We start from the raw sequence: 26,821 nt of genomic DNA on the forward strand, positions 1-26,821 counted from the left end.
CTCTAGTCTATTTTCAAAGTGCTTTAGATAGTAGCAAAATCTCTAAAATTATGAAAACATGTTCATCTGGTTGGTTCGTGGTTATAAAAGGGAGAGTAGTGCAACAAAGACAAGGGGACAAGAAGAACATTAAAACGTGCACTACTTTCAAGAGGTAGTGCCTTTCCGTCATCCTTGCGGCATCCCGTCTTTTTGTTCTTTCAGTGCTTCTTCATATTTCAATTATGTATTGTCAAGTTTTCCTAGCATTATTTACCTGGCCCATTCACTCAGTTGTCTTTTTCATTTGATTTGTGCATCCGTTGCCACTGAAAACATTCTAGCTGAGTTCTGCATTGAGAGTAGTGTTGGAAGCTTTTTAACATGTGAAGGATCAGGCATGTTGCACGTTGGGCCTGACTTCCCGTGCCAGAAACCTGCATGGGCTGTCTGGCTGCGCCTTATCAGCCAGTGCACAATGGCCCTCATCTAATGAGCCCCTTATCTGTTATAGTTGCTGGCAAAGTTATTGTAGCAAATGTCTGCAAAAATGTTTGCAAAGGACTGGTGGTAATAGCAGCAAGTGCTTTTAGTTCCTTCTTGTATTCTGTAGCCGGCTTCGAGAGTTTGTGGGCTATAAATCTGACTTGAGCCCATGTTAGAAATTCATTGTTGCTGTGGGAGAAGTCGTGCGGTACAAGTGTGAAGTTGTGAAATATGTTTTAGTGCTACTGTCTCTTTTGCTGCATCCATGCAAGGCCCTTGCAATGCGAGTGTTGCTCAGAGGCCTGTTTTGATAGAAGGTGGCTTAAATTGAAACTCTACCTTGAGGGTCCTGTGAACTAAGTGCTTCATTGTTCCTTGCATGATGTGTGAACATTCCACCGTTCACTTCTCACGAAGAGGCTTCCTCGTGCTTGGCGTGTTGTGTGCAGTGCACCATCACCTTGGCACCCCCGCTTCAGACGTACGAGTGGGACGTCCCACACTGCCGGCTCGGAATACCCGGGGAACCGCAGCTGGCCAACGCATCACTCGCCCTCCAGCTGTGCAAAACCTGGCTCTCAAAGCACTGCTCCAGGGCCTCTGCAGCCAGCAGTGAGTGGTGGATGATTTCCGGCACACGTTGGATCCCACCTGATCCCTGTTCTCGGTGTTCCCAACAGAAAAGCAGGCCACCAAGGAAGCTGCCGAGCGAGTGTGGTTTGAACGCCACCACCTGCCCGTCATTGCTCGGCCTTTCTCCATCACCAAGCTGATGGCCAAAGGTGAGTAGACCCTCGGGGTCTTGTCCACTCGGGGTGGGAACGCTCGTTGTCACTCACTGCGTTCATGGCTTTGCAACGTGGCATTGCGCAGTCCTAGCCTAATCCACCTTGCGGTCTGGCTACCAGCCATGTCAGAAATGACTCCCACAAATAGGGCTGTGTATTCGTGCTGCCATTTTACAGGGTTACTTATTTTAACTGGCCTCTATGGTGTAAAAAAAAAAAAAAAAGAAAGCTGGGGCGATGCTGTTTTTGCAGGCAGGTTTTAAGGCTGGGCAGACATTTTTGTTCACTTTCTGATTACCGATTTTAGGGTACATGCTTATATTATAAAAGTGCAAGCATTAATCAAAGCTACAGTTTATTAAAAAACAAAACAAGGCAGTTTGGCTTGTGGTTGGAGAACCGAAAGTTCACACTCAACTACATTAGGAGGGATGTGATTGTTGCACCGGTTGCTGAGAAAGGCAAATTCTGCTACATCCTGCTATACTTCAAGTAATCTGCACTGAAACTGTGGTGAACCTTGCTTTTTGTGATTTGCAAAACTAACAGCCCACTTTGCAGTCGAAAGCGACAGCGTTCACCGCATGCACATGTAGCCCTTCGTTCGTGTGTCCATAAAGTGAAGGAAAGAAAGTGTGCTGGAAAAATTAGTGAAAAAAAAAAAAAGAGAGGCAGATGACAGTGGTGTTTTTTCTGCCTCTTTGGTTGTCTCGTTTGTAGCACTAGAAATGCAGCCAAATGCCATGTGTTATCAAGGCAACTGCTATCTATCCGAGGTCTCTTTGATGTCACAGAATCTTGTTTGTGCGATTAGCAGCCGCCGACCAGAGCTACCGCCAAGAAACGTGACAGGGCAATTCTAGTGGGGACTCTAGTTCATTTGATCACACCACTTGAATGCTAACATGCAATTAACACACCAATAACTACGTGTTTAGTATTCACTCTTCGCATCACTCTTGATGTCATGTGGCACGAAATTTGAAAGTTTTCAATATTTCTCTTCCCCCCGCCTTGGCTAAACCAAACCTTTCGTGGCTGGAATGGTCCTGAGTTCGCTACCTAAGGCTAGTTCTTTCAAATTAAAGAAGGTTGTGTTCTGTTTTCACGCCCTCTTCTTTAACGTTCAGCCACTGCATTTACGCTCTAATCATTGGCGTGCATTTTGGTAGCTGCTGCCAGTGTGCGCGAACACGGGAATAGGCCTTCGTTCTGCCCGACTCCTGCCATTGCGTCGTTTGCAGTAACATGGGCTACGACGGCAGATACTAATGTGATTATAAACTGAATGGGGTAATTTAGTTATAAACAAAGGGCAGAGCTTTCTTGGGGAGTGGGTCTTTAGTTCATTGTTAAAAGCGCAACCCCGACGTAACGGAGTAGTAGAAGAATCGGAAGTTGGGCTAGCTGGTACATTTGTATCGCTGAAAACAAAGCAAAAAGGGCAGGGGGAGAAAAACGGGTCAGCAGCAGAAAGAATTTTGAGTTGTCTGTTTCAGTCGTGACATACTTTTGATTGCCCCACCTTTGACATGCACCAAAACCAATGCCCCACTTTGGTTATTTTGTGTCCCATCCTGGCATTTACCTTCAGCCAGTCAGGGCTTGCCCAACGTGGACACTTTGAAACAGGCATGAAATGGATGAAACTCAAAATTTCACCCCAGGTTTTGTCTACTGGCTGTCCTTCAAGGATGAAATGTGTAGTTTATGCAGGGTTGGGGAACGCAGTTTCTTGCCAAAGAAAAGTGCGTAATATGAGCTAACAGTTTTCTGGATTATAAGCAAAGAGCAGAAATTATTCCGGTTTGGCCTTCATGCGGGTTAATTTAAAACCATCTGCATGGCCCTTTCGCTTTTCTTTTCTTTTCTTTTTTTCAAAGACACAAATCTCTCAAATATTTACACTTTCTAATCAGTGACCTTCTTTAAAAGAGTAATGAAATGCAACGAGTTGATGCGTGCAGGTTGCAGGTCCTCGCTGATGCATCAAGCGGCACGCTTATGGCCTGCTTGCTCCTGCACATTCGCAGCGATACCTATGCCTCAGGAAAGAAAAATCAATGTTCAGTATTACCTGCAGGCTGCAAAAGAGTGTGATATTTCTCTTGTGCAGCTTCGCCTCTGCATGCGTGACCAGTGGCTACGTATGCTTCATGCGTATGTAACCGCTTATCATTTCTGAGAATGGAGCGTTTAGATTTTTGTGATTGAGTGGTTATAACATTGGTGGTTTATGAAAGAGAAAACTCCAGGCGACGTTGGCAGGGCATTATCAATTGGGCATGGTACAGTCGTTACCATTTCGGTTAAGTACCGGTTCGGGTAAGGCGTAATGGTTCGGGTTAAGTTCTGGCAAAAATACCAGTTCAGTTCTGGTTTCCAGTTTGTATTTGGTTTGGCACCCTGTTGAAAAGCATTGGTAATAAACTTAAATGGCTGGCAGACTAGCTTCACCTATGCAGCGGTGTCAACACCTTCCTGTCAAGAAGCCTATCTGAGTGTCGTAGTACAAAGCTAGGCAAGTTTGTCATTTTTCTTTACAAACTGTGTATATAATTAAAAATGGAACATTACAGGTTTAAAATAGGATCAGCACTGTGCATGATTTGATCTGAAAAACCGATACAATGGCAGTTGCACGACTAGGCTTTCTTATCTCTAGGGTGCTGGCTGGGCAGCTGGGGTGGACGATGCTATTGGAATGTGAAGAGAGAAACACAAAGGTCGGGGGTGGTGCCCAGCCAAGTTGCTGCTGCCGAAGGGAGCCGGTTCATTTTGGTGACACTCAACGTGCGATACATACCTGATATGTGTGATGATACATACCTGCTGCTTTAACTCTTTTGTAAAGGGTACATTTTGCATGTATTTTTAGCAGGGGATTTCTGGCCTTCAGCATGTGTCCAAGTTCACCGATACGACTCCCTGTTTGCCTTTTCGAACTTCAGAATGCTTAAAAAATATTAAAATTTTTTAGTGGTGCAATTTGATTGGGAACTGCATCAAATGTCATATTATTCGCTTTGATATTTGAAAGTGTTCAACATTAACAAAGCATTGAAGAATAGACTGGTGGTGGCCATACACGGTTGCCTTTCACCAAGCATGTACGCCTGCCCATCCTAACGTGGTGCGAGAAACGTAGGGAGTGATTGGTGCAGCACTGTGCATGCAGGCCTGGAGCAGTGCCGGTGGCCCGGCAGGTGTCAGGTGGTCCCTGCGGGGCCCGGCCTGACGCTGTACCTGGATGGTGCCCACACTGAGGACTCGATCAACTGCTGCGTGCGCTGGTGGCGCGAAGCTGCTGCCTCTGAGCAGCAGGCACTGGGGACCAAGGTGCAGGTGCACCGCATGCTTCTGTTCAACTGCATCGGGGACCGGCGGCCGGAGATCCTGCTTTCCTACCTGGCTGATGAGCCCTTCCACACGGCCCTCTTCACCCCCAATCGTCTCACCATTGACAAGAGCCCTTACTCAGGTGGGGAGACACCAGCTTGCCTCTCCGAGGAAGTGCTGTAAATAGAGAGATCTAGAGGGGCTTGAAGCAGACTGTAATGATGCCCCTTTTGCGATCTTTTGAAAAAACCCCGCCAAACTTTTACAATTTCGTGTGTAAAACTATAATGTGGAAAATGGTCTGAGCTGTAGTCTGGAACTTGCCATTTTATTTCTGTCACTTTCTGATTTGTGGAAGCACATTCCACAAAGTGTAGCATATCGTCTTTACTAGCGAAATGCTTGCACTATTCCCCCAAAAGTCAATGCAGAGTTAGGGGGAGCAATAATGACGCCAGGAAAATCTTAACCGAATGTATTGCGGTACTGCAAAAAAATATACATAGGCTTTGAACCTTAATTTTTTATGCCAGCTATGCTGTACAAATGATGAGAGTGTAAAGTTGGGCTTGTTGGTGGTGCATTCTTGTAAACAAAGCGCAAAAATGGGCACAGGACAAGACAAGAGATAGGACGAGGCGAGCGCTAACTTCCAACTAAGTTTATTTCGGAAAGCAACCTATAACCCACAAACAGCGAAAAATACACGAAAGCCATTCAAAGATCACACACTTGCCATGCGCAAACACTTTATAGCCTCAGAAATCTTAGCTCTTTATCACAAAGCCCAAGGGAGGGGGTGCTGACACATTCCGGTGTTTTCCTAGCATAAAACTTTGAAAAAAAAAAAAAAAAAAAAAAAAAAAAAAAAAAAAACGGCTTACAGCCACACATGCTGCAATGCGATGCCAGGAAACCATTGTGACCATTCTTGACGTTATGAGTGTGTTCATGTAGCCTATCATTGACTCTTTCGTTATGGTGGAAAAATGGCTGATTTTGGGTGCTTCCACAATATTTTTTTTCTCTTGAGGAACTGGAGACATCTAGCATTTTTACACATGAAATTGTTGCTTTTTGTTTGCCCTTTCAAATCCATAGCTGCAGTTTTGTGAGAGGTGCAATTATTCAGAGTTTAGATGTCAAAAAAAACAAAAAAATGCAGTAAACACAATAGAAATAGGCATTGTACTGAGCCAGAAAATTATTTTAGGAAATCTGAAATATGCAAGTTGTTCCTATGTTCCTTAGCTATCATTCAGTATATACATCAATCCTGTACACCATGTTTGGGATTTTTGAAGGCCCATCAATCTAGCAACCTTGACAGCTGTGCCACTCAGCGAAGCAGTCATGCGCCTAGAAAGTCCCTTAGGAATGTTAACAAGTGAGTCCCCCTTTACACTCATCCTGTGTCCACTTTCGTACTTTGTTTACAAGAGTGTACAAATGAATAATTTTTTTTTGTCATGCAGGGCTTACTTTTGTAATAAAAGTATACGTTTAATGTAAGCATGAAGTGCAAAAGCCTTTATTTGTGGAGGCTAGCCAAGCTATATGTATACAGAACCTTTCTGGTTGCAGCTTCGTCGCTAACTGTTGGCAGTGTGTCATCTGCTTCCAGTGTGCCACATAAATAGCGTGGCTCACCTGTTGCTGGCCCGCTCGTGTAGCTCTGGGGGTGGCGTCCTTTTTTTACTCCATGCTCCATGCTTTTCGTGCTGAGCAGGTGACCATCACTTTCATGGCTGCCCTCAAGGCTGGGCTAGAGACGATATGCAATACTCTAGTCCCTAGAATACACTTCACTACCGAAAACAAGACAAGGATGAAGAAAGATGCATGCAAAACGTTTCTCGTCTTGTTTTCGCTCATGAAATGTATTCAAGTAATAACCAACTAGTCCAACTTTTCGCTTTGAAGGGGGGACACTGAAGTGAATTTGTCAAGCTCCTGTTTTTGCTTGAACTGCGTAAACTGGCTCAAATAAACACACCTTTCATCATTTATCCGGGCGATAAAAGCGGTATTTATAAAGCTGGAGATAAAATGGTAGAAGAAAAACTACCATGCGCGGTGTGCGGTGGGCGCACCAACTAACGCAGTGACGTCCATGCGAGGTGCTGCGTGATTGGGCGATCGATGTCCAAGATTAGAATTCGAACCAGTTTGAGTTTCAGTTCTGTGAAACATGCTTGGCATCCGACGTTATTGTTGGATGGGTATTCTCGATATCTCAGTAATCTGCATACCGTGCTTCTGCCATGTTTTCGGCGGTAAAATGCATCAGATAAGCCTACCTGCACGGCTTGGAGTTATAACAATTACTAGCCGAGGCGTACACAGTGGATGAACACCCTCCGTGTCACCGGAGACGCTCAAATGCGATGTGCTTTCCCCCCACCTTTGGAGCGTGCCTGGCTCGTGCCTGTACCGTAAGAGGCATGTCCGCACCAGGCCAAGGGTCCGCTGATTCGGGACTGTGCCCACAAGCAGTTGGTGCTTATGGCAACACTAAACCAACGAGAATTCGCCAGCACGTCAGCGTCAGTCTGCACGTGTTCTGCGAACTTGCTTGTGGAGCAGTAAACGTTACAGCGCAAAAATGGTGAATTCAATATAGAAAATGCTGCCCATAACAAATGAATCAACTTTATTTAAAAAGAAAACCTGCGTTATTGGAGGTTTGAACTTGCGAATTGCAAAACGATATACCTAGTGCTCCAGACCATTCAGCCATAAGCCAGCGCTGCCAGGTGCAGAAATAAGTATATAATGTATAGCCAGCTTACATTTTTATTTAGTTTTAGCATTCCAAGCAACTTAGATGACTAGTATTTCTTTAATAGTGCTCGTGCAGTAAGCGTCCCCCCCCCCATTTCCACAAATATCTCACCTCTATAGCGACTGCATTCCTTAGGCGGAAAAGCGTTCACAGATGTGTGGTCGTACTACTGACAGCTGTGCTAGTTCACCCAGCGCAAAAAAGTGCTCCCCGCACCTTGGTTTTACGCTGCACGATAAAAGTTTCGGTTGAATTTAATTCCTGAGTACCTATATTAACTTCGCTGACTCTTCCCCAGCCTTCAATTGGCCTTAGGTATTTCTACAAGTGTACCAGTCAGCTAAGTGTGGCATGTGCACTTGTGTGGAGTGATTTGGACTTAGAGATTGATTCAGCCTACTAACTAACAAACTAAAGGCACATTCTTCCAGGAACAAACTTGTCGTGGCTTAGTTTCAACTGAGTGAACAAATTGCGACGATCCGCCGTCGGCCGGCCGACTAGACTAAACGTTGAGCCAAGTGATTCTGTCTGAGAGTCGGCGAGCCGTGCAGTAGCGCAGTCAATCCAAGCCATCTCGTTTTGACGTCATACAAAATGTTATAGGAAATTGACTAGGAGGATGCAGAGAGGAAGACAGCACTTGCGAATTGTCTTTTCTACTGAATAAAGTCTCGTAAATGCAGTGAGAGTGGTCGAAACATGGCCTGGAGACTTGAGACTGCAATTTGTGCTAGTAATCCCGCAATGTTAACAAATCACTTCAGTGTCACTTTAACTAGTCCTTCGAAATTCAGCCAGTCTACCATCAGCACCAGTTTCCCAATACAATGGCATGTCATTGCAGCAATGAAAACATGCCAGAAACAGCACACTGGTTGACCGCGGCGCCCTCTATTGCACTCGCTGCATTTGCCATTGAGACGTTTTTAAAAGCTAAATTTGAGTTTCAAGTACTTTTGTTACCTAATTATTTGTTTTCTTTCTAATTGTCTGTGGTGAGCAGACGATCGGTGAGCTGCACACTACTGCCCGCACTTTGAAAATGCCTACAAAATCCTTTTCACGCTAGAAAAATTAAAGGAACAAAAAATTAGGTGAACAAAAGTATTTAAACAATTCAGTTCTTTAGAGAAATGTTTCAATAGCATGCATGGCCAGCAAAACTGGAAGGTGCAGCCGTCGACCAGTGTGAAAGGGACCCTGCTAAAGGTCTCAGATGGCAGACTGGCCAGATTTCTAGAAACTATAGTGATGTGTCTTCCCTCTAGTCCGGCCAGGGCCCCCTTTTTCTGTAGGCTTGGAAAAGGAAAACTCCATCACCTGTGCGATGTGTGCCCAGGGGAACCCATGGATATGCGATGCCTATGCCTGGGTCCCCCTCCTCATTCTTTTGTCCGTGCTGTGCTCACCGTTTCATGCACTGTCACCGACAGCCGGCTCACTGGAGCTAGTGCGCCACAAATAATAATCGACACAGCCTTCCGTGTGCCCGGGGTGCCCCTGGTTTGATGCCAAGGCTGACACACACGCTTTATTTTTTTGCTACTCTGTTGCACCCTGTGCACATGTGTCATCTGCTGACTCGACTGCAGCAGGCACTCCAAGGCAGTAAAAGTTTGTGTTACTGAATATCTTGTTACGTACCACATCTGTAGAGTTGTCATGGCTAATTCAGCTGTAGTTACTGAGCTTTTATGGAGGAGTTGTGTTGACTTATTTTGTCATCCCTTTTGTTTACTCTGTTTGGTGCAGTACAAAAAGTTTGTTTTAGCATCCTCGTCTTTGTCCTAAATCAGTTGCATTTGACGTTATTGGCTCTTGCATATTGTGGTTAGCCATGTCCCTTCCAAAGCATTAGATGGCCTTCTTTTGGACTGGCTGAATCTGATTGTTGCGGTCAGACCTGTGTGCATAGCAGCTTTGCTGAATGAAAAGGCATGCCAAGGTGCCATATTTTCATGCCCCTGCATAGAACCTGAGCCCCCATGTTGTTGTGTGTCCACTCCTGCATAATGCAACCTTTCAGTCTTAATAACAAAGAAGTATCGTGCACTTATTTGGATAACGAGCATACCAGTGGGCGTAAGACTTCTTGCCTGTTGCACAGAGCCCCAATAGGAAGTTACGGCACCACACCTTTCTCATGATGCTCATGCATGGAGAAAATGGAACCGAAAACCAAATTGCTGTACGGCGAGGTACATCTGTCAAGCTATTGCCTGCAGATGGCTGCTAGGTTGCGAGGAGCTGCCCTCCTGTTGCACCAGGGATGGTAGCTGTTATCCTCTTCAGTGCTTCCCTTCCACATGCTGGCATGTGACCTTGGAACGGTGAGTGCACTTGCGGTAGAAATAGGGTGACGCCATATCCAAGACTGAACAGCAAAACTCCGTTTTCGACGAATAGCTGGCTAGACTAAAGCGAGGGGAAGAGTGGAGCATCACGGCATGCCACACATTGTGGCGGAGCTGCACTTGGGGCAAAATACCTGTAATTGCAACACGTAAACATCCCCAGGTGGCCGAAATTAATCGGGAGCCCTCCCCTATGGCACGCCACATAACCCAGACGTAGCCTTGGTGCGTTAAACACCCATAACTAGAATCGTAATTCTGGCGTCTCGACTTTACTCTGTGCAAGCTATTTGCATGAGAATACGGTGATCTTCAGAGCCCACTGATACAAAAGCCCAAGGGCAGGTAGCGGAACTGTGTGATCTCAGTGTAGTTGCGCAACGGAGCCATCATCTGTGGCCGTGGTTGGCGTCACCTTCCCGCAGACCAGAGCGACTTCACGGTGGAGAAGTGCACTGAGATGGCCCGCTGCAGGGCCAACATGCGCATCTGGTGCCATCTGCTGTCGAGCCTGCACGAGGAGGAGGTGGCGGCTGGCGGCAGCGTGGCCTCGCCTGCCAGGGGGATGCCGGAGGACTCCTGCCAGCTGTTCGCGTGCCTCTCCGAAGCCGTGGCCTGGATACAGCAGCAGCAGACAGCTGCCAACCAGTCTGCTCCTCCAGGCCACATTCAGGTGGGCCCCGAAAGCAAGCTGCCGCTCTGCAGGGCAGTGGCATTGTTTGCCCACGAAACACTGCTGCTGCACACTGGGAAAACCCCGCAATGCTTTTTTTTTTTTAAGCCAGCACAATTCAGGTTTGCTGTCTATCCTCCCTGCCTTGTTGAAACGCACACAGAAAGAACGATCAATGTCAGCACATAAATATAAAGTTATTGAATGGGTATATTCTATAGTACAGTAGAACCCTTTTATAATGTTCCCAAATGCTGTGTTTTCCTGGCTGTACCATAGTCTTCAGTTGGCCCCGGCATAGCTCCCATAGGATCTAATGCATTAGTATCCCCACCGTTGCGTCGCAACCTTAGAAGTGTTCCCATACGATCAATCGCAATCTAGCACCCTGAACCCGCACGGGCAACAAGCGCCGACCACCATGTTGAGTTTTTCCAAACCTCGGCTTGGCTTGATTACAGAACTGGCTACGTGGAGGCGCGTGGGAGTTGGAGTCACTGCCACCAGCCCTCTGTGGGAAGAGCTTGGTGGTTCACTGGTCTATGTCCCGTTATAATTGGGATGCTCATAACATGCATCCATCATTTGTGGGGGCCCCTTGGCCCCCATGCCTCGTTTGCACATGTGGTTAAGCTTCGCCAATCGTGGGGGCGGCCTTCTTGGCCGGCGGCGTGGTCACGTGCGTGCTAGCTTCCTCGCTGGCTGTGTGTGGCGCGCTGTACCCATAATACTACGTGACTTGCGAACGAGGACTCAGGAGGACGGGCCCTCTTTCCCGGAGGAACCTCCTTTCCACCGAGCGTTGTTCAGGCGTGTCTGATCCTTTCCGCGGGAGGTCAGCTGGGCGATTCGGTCGGTGCTGGTCGGTGCAGGAGTGCCTACTCTGATGGTCACAATGACTGAGAACCCAGTTGGCTTCGGAAACTCTGCTCTGAGATTCCATCTTGACTGGTCATCAGAAAGTCTCTCTTCCCGCGGCCGCGCTGACAGATATTGGAGTCTAACCCCCGTATTCTGAGTCCCTCCTCCACTCGAGCCTCCGCTCGAGAGGACCCTTGAAAGCGAGTTTCGGTTTCATAAACTAACCTCCACTCGAGTGTCTCCTCCAACGGAGGAACTGATCGGCGATTTGGAGGAGCAACTCCAAGGTGTCGTCTGTGCTACCTTGAAGCAGCCCTCCAGTACTATTTTCAAGATGGCCGCCTACGCTCCTCTCGGTTCGAGCCGGCTGTGCACGCTCGCCTCTTTTCCGGAGCATGTATCCCGCATTGACGAGGCATATAATGAAGGTTCAGGGGATTTCCGCACCGTGAATCTGCCATGTCAGCGCATAAGGTACTGGCTGAATACGCTTGAGCACTTCAGCAAGGGCGAATTCGTGTCGCGGTGCCTCTTTACCAAATCGGTCACTGCTGGAGCTGCCGAGGTGGCTGCCGAGCCAAACGCCGAGCTGCCGAGCCAAATGCTAGCAACTGCGGCCACCCACTGCTCTCTGCATTCCGGCTGCTGGTTACGTTGCGATGTTATGGCGCCGGGACATTTCAAGTTGTGATGGGTGCCTTCGTCAACGTTTCGCCGCCGACAAGCCGCGTCGTCAGGCGTTGGTTGGAACTCGTAATTCGAAGCGTCGTGATGTTTTCTGCGACGGCGGGCGAGCTCCGAGATATCTGTGCGGACTTATCTTTATCCTCGCAATGACAAGGTTGTCACTGTCATGTACCGAAAGTCATTGCTCTGTAATGAAGGTGTCACACTAACCTATGACACGGCTACCGTAAGCTGCTTACAGTGCGTATGAAGCAGACGATCGTCGTAGGGAAGCGAGCGAGCGTGTCGTCTGCTCCAAAGCCCAGTTTTCTGTTTTTATTTTTTTTCGAGCCGCCTGCGCTGCGAGGCTCCGCCCCTCTCCAAGTGCCCGTCGCTTTGTGCTCGCCTGCTACCTCGAGCTTGCGTGCTGTCGAAGGGGGACATTTCTACCGGGTTCACCGTGGTGCCTGTAAAATTACGCACGCACTTCTTTGTAATTTGAACATTATTTCGGCTTTGAGCTGCCGATAGTGGCGTGAACCGAAAAGAACAAATAATTAGGCGCTCACTGTGTCGGCAATTCCGGTCTATGATATGCGCTCGTCACGCATGGAAGCAAACCGCCCTATACCTCCAGCCCTTCCGCTGACATATCGTTATCTTGGCTGTCATCCGGAGGTGGGGCCCTGAAACTTATAGTAAACGATAGGATCAGAAAGAACAGGAGACACAACGGGATACGTGAAGACATGGAGCAGCGTGCACAAAAACAAAACAGATTTATCGTCTGCTACCGAAGTGTGTGTGCAGTGTGGCCAGACCAGAAAACAGTTATTTCTAGTTGTGTCCACCTGTTTCATGTTATTTTCGTGCTCCTCTCAACCATAGAAACTATTATTTCTTAAAATACCGGTATAATTACTTAACAAGAAATAAAAACATCTAAAAGTTATATTTCTTAAAGGAGCCATGAAGAGAAAACACAAGTTTGATTCATTCGAAAGATTGCCTCGTTAGAACCATAACGACACCACTTATAACGCAAACTTCGCTCAAATAAGCTACATAATTAGGAAAAAAGGAAATGACCATGCGACCGACCAGCTCATTTTCCGCAACAGAACCTGTGATGTCACTTGGGAATGCTCTGCGATTGGCGGAGGCCGGCAAAAGCAAACGCATGTTAGGCAGGGCTTACAGTTTGCATAGCGAGCTAAATGCCCGTGAAACATACTGCACATTCTTTTTATGACAAAGAACGGTGGAGTAAACGGTTGAAGGTCCGAACGAACTCGCAAGCGTGTGCGCCAATGCATACGAAACTAGCGCCGTCCGAGCTCGACATCTCGCCGTCGCGCAGACGAATTTTCGGGTTCGAGGCTCTTCGGGGCCAACGAACCGTTCCAGCACGCACAGCCGCGACCTTGCTTCGTATCGTAATCCCTTCACAGGAGGTTGGCCGTCATATCACCAACCAGCAAAGGTAAAAATAGAAACGAGGGGAGTAAGGAACAGCAAGAAGCGAAGAGATAGTGCCAGTCGTCGCGTAAGTTTCGAATGGTGTTGGCTTGCTGCTGTCGTTACGAGCTCGTTTCCAGTTTACAACCACTGAAAACTTCAGTTTGTTCGAGTACTTTCGAATGGCTTTCCATACACAACACCGGCCAACTGGCATAAGTGATACTGCTACTGAAATTGAACTATTATTAACCGTAATCAAAATACGGCACATACGTACCAGTCTACATTCGTCCGTCGCGACGGGGCTGACGAGGCAGCGGTGCCGACGGCTGGGCGTTCGTCTGTTGTGGCTATCGCGGAATTGTCGCTTTCCCGTCCACCGCGTATCCCACAACTCTTGCCGCTCGTGCACTTAGAAGCATTGAGCGTTTTTGTGGTGTGAGGTTGTTAAATGCAAGCCCAAGCTCCTCGGCGAGAGTTTTGTTCTCCGGATCAGGCGATTCCATGACTAGGGCTGCGGGTGCACTAGGTTTTACTAGTATTTTTAAAATGGCCGCCGTCTCGATCGACTCCCGCGTGTGGGTGCTATATGGAGTCGACATACTAAGTATCTGTTTCATGGACCGGCTCTATGACGCCATTGTACACGTCACGGAATGTTCAATTTTAGCGGGAGGTTTAAAATTTTGGCTTAAATTGCCTTATTTCTCAGTGAATAAACCATCATTTGCTTCCGGGAAAGCGCTTGGGGTACTATGAAACACCTAATCTTTCAAATAAAACAAACTTTTGTTTTCTCTTCATGGCTCCTTTAAGCGTACTTTCATGTCTTGAGTAAAAAAATTTGCAATAACCTCGCCCCCAGATGCCTTTCGCTGCTCCTCCAAAAGTGTGATCTCGAGGGTCCCTCCAAACGAAGAATTTCTTCGGAGGGTCGGCGTCACCACGTTTATGAAATGCGTGGAGACCTCGAGTGGAGGTGTTGCCCTATCCTCCACTCGACGGAGTGGAGGAAGCACTTTGAGTGGAGGAGGGATTCAGAATATGGGGGTAAGTCCCAGCGGCTTGAGCGAGTGAAAGGACCAACAGTCGTGTTGTCTGGTATGTACTCTGTATTTTCCAGGCAATAAAGCCTTACTCGCACTGCTGGAGTCTGTTTACCGTGTGTGACTACTCGAACCTGTGCGCGAGTCTTTGGATTCCACTGGGGCTAATGTACGGCTGGTAGTACTTTCTCTAGCGAAGCTAGTCGGGATTTTCTTTATCCCATACATTAGCCCACACGTTCTGTGTGAAGGGCTATCCATACACTCTAGCCTCAGTCATTCATCATTCTCTGTGAGCGCTATCTTTGTTGTGTTTTCTTGATGGCGTCATGAAAGCGGAAAGTGCTTTGCCTTAAGGAAAAGCTGGACGTTCTGAGAGCAGTTGATGCGCAGACAGCGCAGGAGAGAGCCGACATTGCTAAAGACCTTGAACTACCACCCTCAACACTAAACAGCGCCATCGCAAAGTGTGCCGATATAGAAAGAAATGCCATGCTTTTCAGCCCAAAAGCTAACTAAGCTGGCTCATAGCGGCAAACATGGGAACCTCTGCAAGGAGGTTCAAGCAAGCTCTCACTGTCGAAGTTAGCGGCAAACCTCCAACCTTGATTTTTTAAGGTTTGAAAGGCATTAATCTGTAAATAAAGGGTTGCAGTTCGAAACTATATCTTTTTATTCAAATTTCTGGTGTTTCTTCCTGCTGTATTTTGTTGGCTGTTATGTTTTTTTGCCCCGTTCCGGTGAAAAACGTATGAAAGGGGATCCACTGTGTGGGCATAATGGGCCCAGCTACGGGAAACAAATGACCCCGGCTAGCTTCGTTAGAGACATTGAGCGCCAATGTGGGCTCGATGGTCCCTTGCGGGCTAAGTGGGGTTCAGGGTGTTCCCCACGCCTGGGAATAACCCATCCAAAATGCCCCAGAGAGGTTCGCGGCGTCCACAAGAGAGACGCCGCGACGGGTTCGACTCACCGACACAGGCGACGACGGGCTCCAAAGGGCCAGGACGAACCAGGGGGTTTATTGGCCGAGTCGTACAGTGCATAATAACGCCAAGACCGGGTTAAGAACTACACTGTACCGATGCGCGTCCTACGGCGTCGCCCAAACAGGCGACCATGGCCGAGGTTGCACGCGGGCCGCTCTCAAGGTGACCAGAGGCCTACTCTGCGCGTCCGATTAGGGCCAAACAGCGCCTGACCGGCCAGCGCGGCAGGGAGGAAACGAGCCAGCCTGGGACAAGGAGCGCCCCGGTATCCGACTCCCATCTCCTCCATTCCCCCATCTCCCCTATCCATGGGGCCAGAGCCGGAGCAAGAGAGAGCGCGAAGCGCGCGCGTCGTGCTTATAAGGAGCGGGGGAGAGGAGGCAGGTTCCCGGGCGAGGAGGAGCGACAGCGGCGTTAAAGGCCAACTGCACTCAAATTTTCGACAACGTAAAAATAATGTCACTTAACAGTTCATATAAAAAGGGTGCGAAATGCAAAATACCGTGCTTCAAACATCAACGCGCGCGACGCAAACGGCTCGCGACATTCGCGTTTTCGGAACCGAAACTGAATAGAAAAGGCGGCCATAGCGGCGGCCGGACGTGACGTACGTGAGGGAACGGAAGCGACCGCGCCAGAGCCGCCGGCCGCTCAGAGCCGCCGGCCGCTCAGAGCCGCCTTCAAATGCGCGTGGTAGCGCCGCGTTTCCCTTTTTTATTTCCACAGAAGAACTTCCACTAACGTTTGCCCATGATAATGGAGTTGAGCGCAATTTCGGCATCCCGTTGCTATCAATCGAGATGAAGTAGACCGCCCGACAGTAATTTTTTCCATCATAATAACTGCCGGAATAGCAATTTTCGGCATTGCAAGTAAAAACCGGACCCTGATTTACAAAGCTATTTGCTCGTATACGATATCGAAAAGCAGCTTTTATTATAGCCGACCCCTCGGCTATCACGTCGCCCTCTTTGAAGGGAAAAAATCGCACGCGGGCGGAGATAAATCACTATTTCTACTATACATTACATGCAAACAGCTTCGTGAATATCGGCCCAGTATTTTTTCCCCTGTGTGCACATTGAGAATCGAATTATAAAAGGGATCTGAAACTATAAGCCCGCCTCCAGGGCTAAATGACGCACTAAAACACGAAAACACTTCCTATCTACCGCTGTTTTCTACTTTAACCAGAGACAGGTACTGTTGAAAACGTTTTACTTTCAAATAAACTAAATCTAACGCTCAGAGTAAATACTTCACTTGGGAATCGAACAAAAATATAATCTATTGTTTAGGAGAGGAGCAGTTTAGTTTTCGCACTTCCCAAATACGACGGCCAATATTTGTGCGGGTGTATTTGTTACTACGAGAAAGGCTGATTTTGGTTCACTTCAAGGGAGACAAAAGTCGCACAAATGTTTATAGCCGTGTATACAAGAACTCTATTTGGGTCGTAAAACTTTTGGAAATGTCTGAAGGATAGAGGTGGCGTTGGGCCAACCCAAATGAGGCCAATATTGGACGCGGAAGTGTAAGTGGTCAATAATTTATAATATTTTTTTTCTGTGGTAAATGCAATAGGAATGACAAATATAAGGCAAGTGCTCCTTTCGCGCTATTTTTTTCTTTGAGTAAAAATATTATTTTTAAGTAAAAAGAGTTTTGCTAACTCCAACACGTTCGCAAGCGCCTGAATAGGTTTAGGCTTCTAATCATTTTTTCTTTGCATTGAGAAAAATGGGGGATATTACTGCCTATGCGGTTAGTTTAAACATTTGATGGCGACGCCGGTACAGCGCACTGGTGTAGCAGAGAAACCCTGGGCGAACGCATCCCTGCGCCGGCAGAGCGCCCTGCAAGTCGCCGGAGAATCGCGAGCTTCACGGGACAGGTTCCCCAACCTCCGTCACAGGCCGCTCGGAACTTGTTACGGCGACTCTCCGCCAGGTGCAAACGTCGTCTGCTCGGAGGTACTTTGAACGGCGGTACCTAGCGCTCTCTGTGATTACGAAGCCAAGGATTTCGCCATGGTGATTTTAAGAGCATAGACTACTTATTTGGACAAAAAAAAATTTTGAGTGCAGTTGGCCTTTGAAGGCCAACTGCACTCAAATTTTCGACAACGTAAAAATAATGTCACCTAACAGTTCATATAAAAAGGGTGTGGAATGCAAAATATTGCGCTTAAAACATCAATGCGCGCGACGAAAACGGCTCGCGACATTCGCGTTTTCGGAACCGAAACTGAATAGAAAAGGCGGCCATAGCGGCGGCCGGACGTGACGTACGTGAGGAAACGGAAGCGACCGCGCCAGAGCCGGCGGCCGCTCAGAGCCGCCTTCAAATGCGCGTGGTAGCGCCGCGTTTCGCTTTTTTATTTCCACAGAAGAACTTCCACTAACGTTTGCCCATGATAATGGAGTTGGGCACAATACCGGCATCCCGTTGCTATCAATCGAGATGAAGTAGACCACCCGACAGTAATTTTTTCCATCATAATAACTGCCGGAATGGCAATTTTTGGCATAGCAAGTAAAAAAACGGACCCTAATTTACAAAGCTATTTGCTCGTATACAATATCGAAAAGCAGCTTTTATTATAGCCGACCCCTCGGCTATCACGTCGCCCTCTCTGAAGGGAACAAATCGCACGCGGGCGGAGATAAATCACTATTTCTACTATACATTACATACAAGCAGCTTCGTGAATATCGGCCCACTATTTTTTCCCCTGTGTGCACATCGAGAATCGAATTATAAAAGGGATCTGAAACTATAAGCCCGCCTCCAGAGCCAAATGACGCACTAAAACAGGAAAACACTTCCTATCTACGCTGTTTTCTACTTTAACCAGAGACAGGTATTGTTGAAAACATTTTACTTGCAAATAAACTAAATCTAACGCTCAAAGTAAATACTTCACTTGGGAATCGAACAAAAATATAATCTATTGTTTAGGAGAGGAGCAGTTTAGTTTTCGCACTTCTCAAATACGATGGCCAATATTTGTGCGGGTGTATTTGTTACTACGAGAAAGGCTGATTTTGGTTCACTTAGCTAGCGAGACAAAAGTCGCACAAATGTTTATAGCCGCGTGTACAAGAACTCTATTTGGGTCGTAAAACTTTTGGAAGTCTAAAGGATAGAGGTGGCGTTGGGCCAGCCCAAATGAGGCCAATATTGGACGCGGAAGTGCAAGTGGTCAATAATTTATAATATATCTTTTTTTTTTTTGTGGTAAATGCAATAGGAATGACAAATGTAAGGCAAGTGCTCCTTTCGCGCTATTTTTTTCTTCGAGTAAAAATATTATTTTCAAGTAAAAAGAGTTTTGCTAACTCCAACACGTTCGCAAGCGCCTGAATAGGTTTAGGCTTCTAATCATTTTTGTTTTTTGCATTGAGAAAAATGGGGGATATTACTGCCTATGCGGTTAGTTTAAACATTTGATGGCGATGCCAGTACAGCGCGCTGGTGTAGCAGAGAAACCCCGGGCGAACGTATCCCTGCGCCCGGCGGAGCGCCCTGCAAGTCGCCGGAGAAGCGCGAGCTTCACGGGACAGGTTCCCCAACCTCCGTCACAGGCCGCTCGGAACTTGTTACGGCGACTCTCCGCCAGGTGCAAACGTCGTCTGCTCGGAGGTACTTTGAACGGCGGTACCTAGCGCTCTTTGTGATTACGAAGCTAAGGATTTCGCCATGGTGATTTTAAGAGCATAGACTACTTATTTGGACAAAAAAAATTTTGAGTGCAGTTGGCCTTTAAGGACAGTCGGTGCCTGCCGGCGCGTCGGCCTGCGAGGTGACGTCACGTGCGCGGGAAAGCGTGCTCGTTCGAACATCGCGCTCGTGGGAGGAGGAAAGGGGATCAAGCGGATCCCCACAACTGTACAAGCTGGCACTGAGTCTTGTGGCTAGCTAGGTTGTAATAAGTTATGCCATAATGTTCACCAAGCAAAAGAAAGCTATGATCTGTTTTGTTTTCTAAAAACGTGCAAGTGGCGGCTTACTATGCCGTGCAATACCTTTGCTTCCCTTCAGGCTGCCTTTGTCTAAAGCATGGTTTCTCAAAGTGGGTTCCGCGGAACCTAGGGGTTCCGCAGGCCCCTCCTCAGGGTTCCGCGAGCCACTGATAAATTTTCCCTTGTTCCGCAGTCGCAAAGTCTTATATGGTGAACTTGAGGTGCGATCGATCTAAGGAACCTCCATTACTCACGCCCGAGTGTCAATAAGCACATCTCGGCGCATAACAGAAACGCGCGAGCTGCGCAATAAATCTCGCCAGCAGCTTGTAGCCAGCCAGACTCCGACAACGGGCCACATGGTTAAACTATTGACCTTGAATTTCAGTCTTATATTACCCCCATGCGCATTTCTCCTGTTTGGAGATAGGTGCCGCTAGCGTACGCATTCGCGTAAAGTCGACGGGAAAAAAACGATACCCTTGCTTGCTTTTGAATTTATTGCACGTTAATGTAGCAGGAACGGAATGAAAAATGGCGGGAGGAGGGGGGCGGGGGGGTTCCTTGGCACTTAACGGAACTTAGCAAGGTTCCCTGGGACCAACATGCTTGAGAACCCCTGGTCTAAAGTTTGGTTACACGTCTCCACAGTATGGGCTAACAATGGCTGTGCCTGCAGGTGTGTAATACTCACTGCACTGGTGCCAATAAGCCTAAAACAGTGCAGCTTAATTGTTCATTACGAGATGGCACCCCGAGATGAGATGACTCGAAACAGCTTTTGAAGCGGCGGTGACACGTCCATACAATTGCTGTATTTGTCTGCATTTGTGAGTAAAACTAATGATGTGCATGGCTGTTCAGTCGGGGCGCCTCTGTTTGTAACGATTGTCATGTCGCTACTGCACTGCCGAACAGGTCGTCACCATTCCTTGCAATATCTTGGCGGCAGATTAGCATCATCAAAGCTGCCCAACAAATACCTCACCTACAGCATGAGAAACAAGGAGTCAGCATTAGCATGTTAAAAAATGCCGCCAAGAAGCACAGAGGCTTGCCAGGTCAGGTCACCATAGGCTTCGAGCTTGCGCAACATCACATAATGTTCTTGCCATTCAGATTGCTTTCACCATATTATGGCACTTCTACATTTCATAATTGATTAAATTTTTGATTTTTGCATTGATCTCAATCATTCTTTCTTTTACAGCTACCTTTTCATGACATGAAAAACAGATGTAGAATTTGAAAGATGCTATAGAAGCATTTCAGGGCTCCTTGTAAAGAGGCCGCAAAGACAACAGGTTCGGTTGATTAAAAAGGCTATTTGTCTCAATAACAACAATACCAATATGATCACAAACTTTTAACAAACAATCGAAATATTAAAGAAAACACATTCAACTGTGGCAACTCCACAGCCACTTACTGGTGATTTTCTCCGATGTCCCAGAATCTTGTCTGTGATAGGCGGCTGCCGATGTAAGCCATTGCCAAGAAACATGACTGGGCAATTGTAGTGGGGCCTCTAGTTTCGTATGATCATATCACTTGAATGCTAACGTGCAGTTAACACACGATGAACCTGTTTTTGGTGCTGGCCCATAACACGTCACTCCTGCCCATATTACACCACTGTGGCACGAAATTTGAAAATTTTTCGCTGTTTCTTGCGTTATTTCGGTTGAAAAAAAGTCTTTTGTGACTGGAGTGGAGCTGAGTGAGCTACCAAAGTCTAGTTTTTTCAAGCTGAACAAAGTTGTGTTTCGTCTTCAAGGCTCCTTTAAGTGCAGGTGGCATCGCAGGTGATTAACTTTCTGGTTTTCCTTTAGAAGGAAATGGTTGATTAATTGTAGGGTTTAATGCGCTGACGCTATGCAGGCGATGAGGCGCGCCGTAGTGGGGGGCTCTGGATTAATTTTGACCACCTGGGGATCTTTAGCGTGCGCCGAAATCTCGTACACACGGGCGTTTTTGCTTGTCGCCTCCATCAGAGAAGCGGCGGTGGCGGCCGGGAATCGAACCCGCGTCCTCATGCTCAGCAGCACAATGCCTTAGCCACTGTGCCACCACGGTGGGTAGAAGAAAATGTAGTGCTTATAGGTTAATGAAGACTGCTGGAATCCCATGCATTGTGTTATGTTTGAAGGTTGGCTTAGCTTGCCTCTTTATTTGTCATGCCTCTAGAATTTGAAGCGTGCAGTGTATTGAAATATGCTCGTTGTATGTGACAGAGACTCTCGGTTTAAACTTCGCAGTTTAAATACTGAGTCTTGCTATTTCAAGTCAGAACAAGGAAGTGTCATTCAGAACCCAGCCAGTTTTTGTTGCCTGTTCACATTGCGTTTGCGCATAGTATATATAGTTAGAATACTTCCTTGTGCTTTGATCAGCAGGGCAGAACTTCTGAAGGAGGAGCTCCGTTCACGTGAATCTGTGCTTGCTTCCCAGGCATTAGCAACTGCTAAAACCAGATTTGCTTTATCTGTCCATCAATGTCGCATGGCTGCATATAAGTGGGCCAGTCCGAAATAAATTTGCTCTGACAAATGGCTTTCATTTGCAGGTTTTGGCGACTGGGAGTCTGCACCTCATTGGTGGGATCATGTCACTAGTGGATCCCGACCTCGCATTGGCCTAGTGCAAAAGGAACGGGCTGTAGTTTTTGCTTCTAATCTGCATTATTTTATCACAGTTTTTTTGGGTGATGCCCCTTTAAATAAGCCTGTGGAAATTTTTCTTCACTCCATTCATGATGCTGCTGCCGTTGTGCATTATGTGTTGTTCAATTTATTTCCATTTTTTATGCTTGTCACTGCACAATAGAGCTTGGTTAAGGAAAAGCAAAAAAATATGAGCACAAAATTGCAGTAGCAGCAAGTTTAAATAGTCACTACAATGGCAATCTAGGTTACGTTACCCCTGGCAATTCATGCTTGTGCCAAACATATCCATGTGAAGGTTCTTCAAATTTTAGACTTAAAATGAAAAGCTTTTACAAAGTTGCAGTTAACACTACTTTAAAACTGCTTGGAAGTTTATTATTCAACTTTTATGCTGTAAGAGACAACAGAAAAATAAAACGTGAATTTTGCATTTAATTAATGTGTTTCTACTTTGTCTAGAGCTTTCTATAAACAGCCCTGCCTGGTTTAACTTTCAGTGTAGACGATGAAGTTATTGTAGTATAAAACAAAACTCTGCACGTGGAATGGCCACGTTTATGCTCTTCCTTCAGCAATGACATTTTCTGGTGGAGCCAAGTGCAGGTACCAATGTGATTGCTCAAAGTAGTTTTTTTGGAGTAGCAAAAAGGGGTTATGTTGCAGCCAAAAAGAGTATTTTGTAGCGACAAAACAGGCTTTTGGAGCAACGCGAAGCATGCCTTCGAACCGCAATAACATTGGAAAATAACCTTCAGGAACACTAAAACGTTTTCATAAGCACACAAAAATCTCTAAACAAAGTAGTGTTTGTTGTGCCTGCACAACGTATTCGTGACACGCGAGATAACCAATATGCATATGTCTAAGTTGTTGAATGTACATGAACTGGTGTCGGAAAAGTATGGAGTGCCACTACCAGCTTTGTGTAACCTAAAGGACACAACCATGACAAGGGCCAAGGTGCGCGAGCGCGTCGCAGGTGGAAACCCAGCAGTGGGCCGGCAGGGGCGCAGCCAAGCCAGCGCTACATTTCTATGTCGCCCACAAGAGAGATACGTTGTGAAGGCTTCTATGACAACGCAAGCGGGAGTGGCCTTCTGTTCGAAGTGCGATCTGGGACGCTGCAAACAAGGCGGTGGCAGGTGTCATGTGGGACGATGGAGAGCACCATCTGTGAACTCTGAGGTGAAGAAGAGGAGTCGATAGAACACGTCGTGCTGTCCTGCCCACGGCTGGAGCCCCAACAGCCCAGTGGGGTGTCGCTGGAGACTGGGCAGACTGAGCCGTCAGGGGACGCGGCGGCTACTAGTGATGGACGTGATCAGCGGTGACAGCCATCATCGACCGGACTAAGCGTAGACTGGAGGTATGGAGGAGCCGGACAATGGCATGGGTGGGAAACAATATGGGTGGGGGGTCAGGTGCAGAAGTGTAATCAACCTGCTATGACACTCACGGGTGTTCTCGGGGAGTGTCGACCCGTTTCAAAAGGGTATAGCTACAGATCCAGTCCAATCCAATCCAATCCAATTTTGAGTATCTTCGCTTGCCGTGCTACTCTACTTTTCTTTTTCTCCGTGAAGACCTGGACGAACTGCTGCAAAAGAGAACGTAGGGTACGTCTACACTGGTTGATTGAATTATTCTTCAGTGACAACGTTTACGTTCTCACGGGGAATCTCACCACGGCATTAGCCGAAGGGAGCACCTTTCGAATAAAGAGCACTTCAAGGGGGAATATGTTAAGGTTTACAGCACAAGACCTACAGGGATTTCCTAAAAGACATAGAATTGTCCACGACGTCGTACCCGCCCGAAACGGTGATAGAGTGGAGAGCTTTGTTGTGAACTTGTCAAACGACTCGCGCAGGTACCAACCTCTCGCTGCCTGTCATCGTAGCCCACCCCGAAGGAATGATACTGCTCGCTTTCCATGGAATCAATCGAAGACTAAACCGCTCGTCAGTTTGGTCCAACATCGCCTCATCTCATAATTGGTATGGAGCCCAGATCACTGGAACACTGATGTGGCAGGAACCGACTGGGCACAGCACATTGTATCAAGTTTTGGAACAACGATCACGTGCCCCAGGACGTGAGCTGACAAGGAATATGTGGAAGTATCTTTCCGAACACTGTCGGGTGCAGCTGCATGCAATGCTCGACTGCACTGGAGAGAGTGGGCAAACTTTATACATCAGCCCAAGTTATCAGTCCTCAGAGGAAGCGGTTGTTCACGGTCCTCCGACGGTGGCGGGCTTGGCGGAGGTGCACAAAGAGTTTCAATGTAGGCAGCCAACAGGGACCGCAGAGCAGCCCGTAGGTTTTCGGGGGGTTTCTGCCCAGCTAGCCCACAAGTAGGGAATATCAGCAGGTGGGAAGGTGTTGGTGGAGAGAAATGTGGAAGACGAGGTCACCCGTACACAGCGCCAATACGTACGTTCATTGTGCGGATAGCCACCGCATACCCGACAGTGTGGACGGCCTGGTGACTTCTGTATGTAGTGGAGAAAGAGATCACAGGGCAGGGACAATGTCTGCGCCTGTCCAATGTATGTAGCATTTCCGTTACATGAATTTAGATGGGGAGGGAAGTAGCATTCTTGCTGTCCGGAGGTTGCCGAGATGTTTGCCTCGCCTTTTGTGATGCATTGCTCTATCCTCTTTTGGACTATTCTTCAGGCCACGGCTGAGGGCTGCCCGGGAGATGAGCTCATTCATTACCCTCTATCCTTGGTGACCAGGGAGCCATTCAGAGAAAAACGTGTAGGTGGGGACGAGCTGCATGTATGTTGTCAGGCTAGTGTGCACTGGAGGTGCACCAAGCAGTTGACAAGATACTCGAGAAGATGCCCACGCAAGAGTGAGAAGTTCTCCATTGGAGATGGTGCAAAACAGGAGGAGGAATCCATCTACAAATACCCCCTGGGAAAGCCAGTCTCTCCGCAACATTTTTCACACGCCAAAGTGGCTCACCGACCCTCACTTAACGCTTCATACGAATGGGGATATCGCAGGCTACTGCATGAATACGAAGGAGTCGCTACCAGCGGCGGACGCGCTGCTCCACTACCGGGTCGAGGACGACACGGAGCAAGAAACTTTGTCAACGACCTGTACAAGGTGCTCGAAAAGCTGGTGTCCAAACGCAACTGCATGGAGATTTTGTCCCCTCCAAGTGCAGGCAAGAACTTTGGCGGTGAAATATTCGCAGTATCAATGCATCTCTTGAGATACTGTGCCAAAGTTCTTGCCTGCACTCAGAGGGGACTTGGCAACAATGAGGTGCTCCCAAAAGACGACGCCTTCAACCACGGGACGTTTAGATACAGGTGGAAAGCTTGCCCCCAAACTAAAGAAGTACGACAGGGAGAGAGAGAAGCTCTTTACTGAAGAAGGTAATGCAGAGAGGTTTACCAACAAGCATACGTCAACATGCTACTCTGCAGGAAGGGGAGTGTGATGCAGTATCTCGGCAATGCAATACCTTCAAAATAGCCAAGTAATGCGCGCAGGACTTTCCGTTGAGAAAAGGGAGGCATTCCATCTTCTGCTGTAAACGGCTGATACAGCCAGTGGCATTCATTGACTTGCTTGACAAGTATGTCGTGGACGTTGAGTACATTTGGCACTGACAGCACTTTCAAGAACTTGTTTGCCATATTTCTTCTTTTTTTTTTTTGCAAACGCTTGTTCTATCTTACGTACACATTTTTAAAGGTGTATAATGGCTTTTTCGTGTTTGGCATTGCACGTTACTGTGCTTTAACAAACATATCCAGACTGTTAATATACAAATGTATTGCAAATGTACTGTATGAAAAGAAACTGTCTTCAGAAACCTTATTTTTTACCGTGATCCCGAGTTCTTTGTTCTTTGCTCTTGCGGTGCAAACTGACACTGTGCCCTGACAAGAAAGCAAAACAAAACAAAAAAGGGTAGAGGCAAAGTTTGAAACAAAGCAAAATTGCATTTTTAAAAGCTCGTATTCGAAACGTTTCGCCAGTTCAGTTAGCCTGCATTTGAACTAAATAAAAAAGGAGAGACAGAAAAAAGTAAAAACAGTTACAAACCGAAAATCCTGAGTACTTAGTCCAGCTTTGCTGCATAGACGACTGCGACATGTTGTAGTGGATTAGGTTAGGTCTCTCAGCAAATAGGGGTGTTGCCTGCTTTGTCTCGCAGCACACTGTAAGTTACTTGTTACTTGCATAATTCAGGACGACGTTCATTTTCTGAACAAATTGGTTCCTCACCATACTTTTGTGACAGTAATGTACTGGAGTTGTGTCAAATGAAAAAGCACTGGTCTGACTGACTGCGGCCAATAAACCTTGTGTTGATTATTATTTGCTACTGTGGTCGGTAATTAGGACTGCATGCGGTGCATAAACCAGGCATAGCCTGCCACTTTGCATAGCTGTCGGTCGACAGCAGAAAATTGAGGGCAACAAGGTACTGTGCATTCATGACGAACGTCGGTAAAAAATCAGTGACTGTTGCTGCATTCTTGCTGCATTTGGCCACTGATAACTGCTGCGGACACTCGTCAATTTTTATTTTTATACAACACCAAAGTAATTTCAGGCCACTCCCTTTTGGCAGACCTAATTTTTTTTGAGGGAGCTTATACTGTAGGAGTTGAATTAGTTTTATTCGAGCACACTTCAATGAACGTGCCATGTGTTGCCTGTTCCTCTATGAGGAACTCTCTGAAGGGATGACAAACAAACAAACCACAAACAAACAAACAAAACAC

At 47.1% G+C, this 26,821-nt stretch overlaps 1 protein-coding gene across 2 annotated transcripts in view; it reads left to right on the plus strand.

Moving 5' to 3' along the window:
• The window catches only part of LOC144141592 (folylpolyglutamate synthase, mitochondrial-like), a 41,056-nt gene extending 18,560 nt beyond the window's left edge, over positions 1-22,496 (plus strand). For both annotated transcript variants that reach the window (XM_077673145.1, XM_077673137.1), the window contains exons 8-12: positions 915-1,077; positions 1,146-1,247; positions 4,432-4,734; positions 10,160-10,407; positions 21,962-22,496. In XM_077673145.1, the coding sequence (XP_077529271.1) occupies positions 915-1,077; positions 1,146-1,247; positions 4,432-4,734; positions 10,160-10,407; positions 21,962-22,036 (891 nt within the window). In that variant the 3' untranslated portion in view covers positions 22,037-22,496. The remainder of the gene's footprint in view (positions 1-914; positions 1,078-1,145; positions 1,248-4,431; positions 4,735-10,159; positions 10,408-21,961) is intronic.
• Positions 22,497-26,821: the final 4,325 nt, after the last annotated feature.

The sequence above is a fragment of the Haemaphysalis longicornis genome, unplaced genomic scaffold (assembly GCF_048455015.1).
Source record: "Haemaphysalis longicornis isolate Haplotype H1 unplaced genomic scaffold, Haemaphysalis longicornis Haplotype H1 scaffold_1, whole genome shotgun sequence".
In the NCBI taxonomy this organism is placed as follows: domain Eukaryota; kingdom Metazoa; phylum Arthropoda; class Arachnida; order Ixodida; family Ixodidae; genus Haemaphysalis; species Haemaphysalis longicornis.